This window comes from Prosopis cineraria, unplaced genomic scaffold (assembly GCF_029017545.1).
Source record: "Prosopis cineraria cultivar Desert tree isolate PC_DT_omini unplaced genomic scaffold, ASM2901754v1 PC7, whole genome shotgun sequence".
Lineage (NCBI taxonomy): Eukaryota > Viridiplantae > Streptophyta > Magnoliopsida > Fabales > Fabaceae > Prosopis > Prosopis cineraria.
In genome coordinates this window covers 36658125-36662810 of record NW_026555338.1, presented here as the reverse complement: position 1 = coordinate 36662810, position 4686 = coordinate 36658125, and the positions used below count along the sequence as shown (strand labels likewise).

Here is a 4686-nt window from a genome sequence, read left to right as displayed (position 1 = left end):
AATTGACATCTTAGTTTTATTTTTATAATATATAATTTTATTTTGGATTTATGCTTTTTTTGTGTGCAGTTTTACCGGTAATTGTTACGTTTAAACAAAAGGAAAAAAAAAAGGGAGAATGTTACATCTTTACTTTCAAAAAATCAATTTCAAGATAACTTTGGAAGTTTTCAAAAAATTTAATCGCAGTCACTTCTAAATTATACGTTAAAAACAAAACTGACCATTACGAAAAGAGATAAAGTAAGACTACAAAAGTTAAGGCTTTCGATCGATGAATTGTTGAAAATGGATTCTCTCTCTACTTTCCATAACTTCTGGCTTTCGATATACATAATCTTCTCCATAGACGCGATTGTAATCAAATACTTGAGAAAAGAGGATACAGATATACAATACATTTGATTTTTTGGGCCACAAAACAATACAATTGTTTGATAGTCTATATTTATTTTTTAATAAATGAAATGCTCGAAACAAGATCAAAATTTTTATTTACTATGTTGACTAATTAAATATAATTAATGAACAAAATATACTTGGTTCAGGGTCACTATTAGCACTATTTTGCTATTAAAATCAAATGGACTGTGCATTGAGAGAGACATGGAGAGAAAATATATCGAGGGGATTCAGATTCTAAATTTAATTAATTTCCGCCTGTTCCTAGATTAATGCTTATGGCCTGGTTAGCTTTAATTTCGAACTTTGAATCTGTTTAGTTAGCTATGCATTATCATTTCATAGAATGCATGTTATGCATTAAGCAAATGCAATAGTCAAGGCATGAGGTCATGAGCATATATACTTTTTTAACATTTATTAATCTGAAAAAAACAAGCTCTGCTTAGATAATAAAGACAAGGTCAATTTTACTATGGTGTAATATGTATGGCCCTGACTCGTCAAAATACGCACGAAGTTGCTTAGGTGTTCCAAGAGTACCATTACACCTACAAATTAAACAAACTTGACTACCGTACATAACATTGCTTCTTACAGCTAATTGAGAATTCAACAGAAACTGGAAACACTTCCGTAATAAAAAAACAGATGCAACACACACAATGAGGGATAAGTTGCCCTGCATCTTTGGCAATTCTAATTACCTCGAAACAAGCTAAAACCCTCTATAAGTTCATTCTGGCTACCACACACAAATACACAAAGCCATTACTAGGTAGATATGAGGGATGATGCAGTGCAGATGTCCCGTGACACACATGAGTACTGGTTTAGTTTCAGTTTAACGTCTCCTGGAAGCAGTTTCCCTCTGAGCATTGAAGAACACGGCAGCCACCGGAGGTCCGAGCTCGTTCTCGTCGGCATATTTTCTTGCGTTGAATCCGTCTCTTGAAGTAGGTACTTTCATCACTGTCTGCCTGCGTTTCTGTTTGTATAGCACAAACACATACCTGTGTATCCCTATATTCGGCCTTGGCATTTCATACTTCACCAACTCTTTTCCTGCCAATAGTTTATTCCCAAAGAATCCAATAACTTACTTAAGGTTAAATCAAAGCCACTCATCTTCATGCATATACGGGAACTATTGGCCAAAAGCACTTACCAAATGAGGTATCCGTCGTGCCTGGAATGTCACTGACTATCCTGTGAATATAGTTGAAAGTGACTAAATTAGCGCTCTCTTAGCGGACCTATCTATCTCAATGAGATTTTTCTTATATACGTATCTCATAATCTCAATGACCAAGAACTTGCCTTTTCCGCCAGATAATATTGGGAAAATTTGATTACTCCTTGCTATCCAGCAATTTAACATCACGCATGAATTACTACTTAGCTTTATGGTTAACTTGGAATACGCGTCATCGTGACTAAAATATCTAAGCTCGAAGTCCAATATATATATGAACTCAAATTAACACTCCCCGAAAAAAAGGTTTTACATATCGTACGTATTGTCAATGTGCTAGAATTTTACGAAGAGTTTTTGTTCTTCGTAATTGGTCTGTCTCTTTTAACTTCCTCTGTAAATGATAATAGTGCTTTTCTTAAAGACATGCTTAATATAGGACATCTTAGGGCCGATTCTTTTGTTTCCTTTCACCATCAACCTTCCCGATATTATGAGTGGGTGGATTGTGAAAGGAGTTAACACCTTGGGTATTTGTTCATTGTACAGTTTTTCTGATTTAATAGTACTTCTTTTCAATCAAAAAAATCAAGTACAAGCATATGCTCATAAGTCATACCAGTGTAAGTGTTCTCTCAGGTATGGGTCACTTGGGCCAGGAACATCCGGATCTGTCATGACCTAACGAAAATTGGTAGCGTGCGATTGGTGAAAATATCAGAAGAGCCAGAAGATGATGAGGAGGAACCAATATGAAAAGTGAAGGAGAATGGAAAAAGTACCAGAGTGAAGAAAGATCTCATATCGTCGCCATGAACCTGAACTCTGGGTTTAGTGGTTACTGCGGAAGGAAAGAACTCGTGACCGTTGAAGACCTGCTTGTTGGAGTTATAAGTGACTGTCATTTTTTCTGCTGGAGTGAAGCAATCAATGACATCTCCAATCACCCTTCCAACAGCAAGAGGATCTGCAGTCATCATTTTCATGGCCATCATATGAACAATAATTGATTCAAGCAGTCAATAAGAAGAAGAATTGGGTTTGTGAAAGTGGTATGAGCTACAAAGTTGAAGATACCCAAAGGCTTTGTATGCCGAGCGTGTAATTGGAACCCTCTATTTATAGAGCAGAAATCCGCTCTCAAGCTATTACAAGGCTACATATAAAACTATAAGACATATTGATCGAGGATAAGGACAGAAATTAAAGTAAAAAAAAAAAAAAAAAAGAACAAGAGGAATACCATGAGGAAAAAGTAATCCCAACTCTCTAGTGTACTAGTTGGCGGTTGCAGAGTACTGTTTAAGGAAAAAAAATGAAAACAGATTAAAGATTCTGTTAAGTGTTAATTAACATATAATAGCTAGGATTGAGTTGCATGGTATTATTAAATTATAACTTTGAAGTGACGTGACATGAGGTTAAAGCCTTCCTTTTAGAGGAAAAGAATATTTTTCCATGAAATTGTACGAGATGCAGATACCGAAAAAAAAAATTGACGAAATTTTTAAGAACAAAATTGTAGTCTCCATATTCTTTAGATTGCATATTTGAACACAGTATATACGGAGTTCAATCATAACGACAGGGACTATAAGAATTGAGCTTCACTCAGTAAATGCACCCACAAACTAAAGCACAAATAAGAGAAATCAAACAACGTTAAGGACAAAGCAAGTTTTGAAAATAAGTGGCCGGTTAAGAGGATCGAAGTTGAAGTTTGGTCAATTGAAAAATTGGTTTCCAATTCTGACATAATAATGTCCGGTTTTACCATGTGTCCCATGTATAATTTGGATGATACAAAAATATTATAAATATAATTATAAATTTATTAAAAAAATCCAGATTCTATTGTTGAATAACCACTATGATTATAAATAAACTACTGCCTCGGGAACTAATTAAATGTAAGAGCTAGATACCTAATTAACATAAATTAAGAAAATTAGTTAAGTTAATTGTTTATAAAAATGTGTATTTGCTTGCCTAAAATACTTATTATTTTAATCATTCTTATTGAAATTATTCACACTGATGACCTAAAGAGGGGTAGTTTTTGGGAGAAAAATAATAAATGTGAGAGGCACATGTTATAGACGTCATCAGCCTTGCATTTAATATTAAAACAAACTTTTCAATTACCATTTACATATATTTAGAACGCAACGGGAAGGAGTATAATGATTAGGATAATGGAGCGTCTTTCTTTAGTGTATATTGTGCAAAAGACAAATCGTAAATAAATAATGATTCACATATAGAGGGGAGTTAAGTAAGAAATTGTGAGGGCTAGCTTTTGCGTAAAGGTCATGTTTGGTATAGAAAAATGAGAGAGTGAGACTAACTAATCACAATCTTTTGTGTTTGATATGTGGGAATGAAGATTTTAATCCCAATTCTACTTAAGTGGGATTATTTAGTACCATCACTCCCTAGTATTGTAAAATCAATTCTAAGATTGATTTTTGTAAAGACCAAAATGCCCTTACCCTTACCTCTTGTGGACTTCGTCTTCTTCCTTCACTGGTTCAAGTGTCTAGATCCAACATCATGCCCCTTCCCAAGTCTACCGTCGTCGTCTTCACACTACTATAGAGAAGTGCATAATTGACGTTCTATAATTGACATTTATTTGAAAAAATGACAAATAAAAAAGGTGGAGAATACTTCACGGTTGTTATGAAAAAAGCATCAAATATTCAAATGGATACTTAACGGTTATTTGAATATAACCGTCAAGTATATATATTTGACGTTTTTTATAAATAATCGTAAAATAAAGGTAAAATATACACGTCAGTCTTCGATAAACAAACGTCAAATTAATAGTAAAAAAATTAAATTTTTTTCACATACTTGACGCTTGTTTTGAAATAACCATCAAGTTTGTCTGCTATATACTTGACGGTTATTTTAAAAAAAGCATCAAATATGTAATACTTGACGGTTATTGTGAAATACCATCAAGTATTTTCATTTAAATTTCCTCCAGATTTCTTTCCCGCTCTCCATTTCTACAAATCGTTCGTCTTCATAAACAAACCTAGAGCCATTGAAACTCATTTTTCGTCACTCCAACTGCCAAA

At 33.8% G+C, this 4686-nt stretch overlaps 1 protein-coding gene across 1 annotated transcript; it reads right to left on the bottom strand.

The window, feature by feature from the left end:
* Nucleotides 1-845: 845 nt before the first annotated feature.
* On the bottom strand, nt 846-2661 carry LOC129316836 (CEN-like protein 2). Its single transcript, XM_054961208.1, has 4 exons — nt 2380-2661; nt 2217-2278; nt 1571-1611; nt 846-1467 (listed from the first exon to the last, which is right to left on the bottom strand). Exons 1-4 carry the CDS (start codon nt 2590-2592, stop codon nt 1247-1249), a joined length of 537 nt encoding a protein of 178 aa, XP_054817183.1. The 5' UTR covers nt 2593-2661; the 3' UTR covers nt 846-1246.
* Between the last annotated feature and the right edge of the window lie 2025 nt (nt 2662-4686).

Bases quoted from the DNA above. Each gene is read 5' to 3' on its own strand.
- LOC129316836 (XM_054961208.1), bottom strand. From the start codon at position 2,592: ATGATGGCCATGAAAATGATGACTGCAGATCCTCTTGCTGTTGGAAGG. The intron at 2,279-2,379 runs GTACTTTTTCCA...AATTTTCGTTAG, and splicing joins TGAGATCTTTCTTCACTCTG to GTCATGACAGATCCGGATGT. The intron at 1,612-2,216 runs GTATGACTTATG...CTATATTCACAG, and splicing joins CTGAGAGAACACTTACACTG to GATAGTCAGTGACATTCCAG.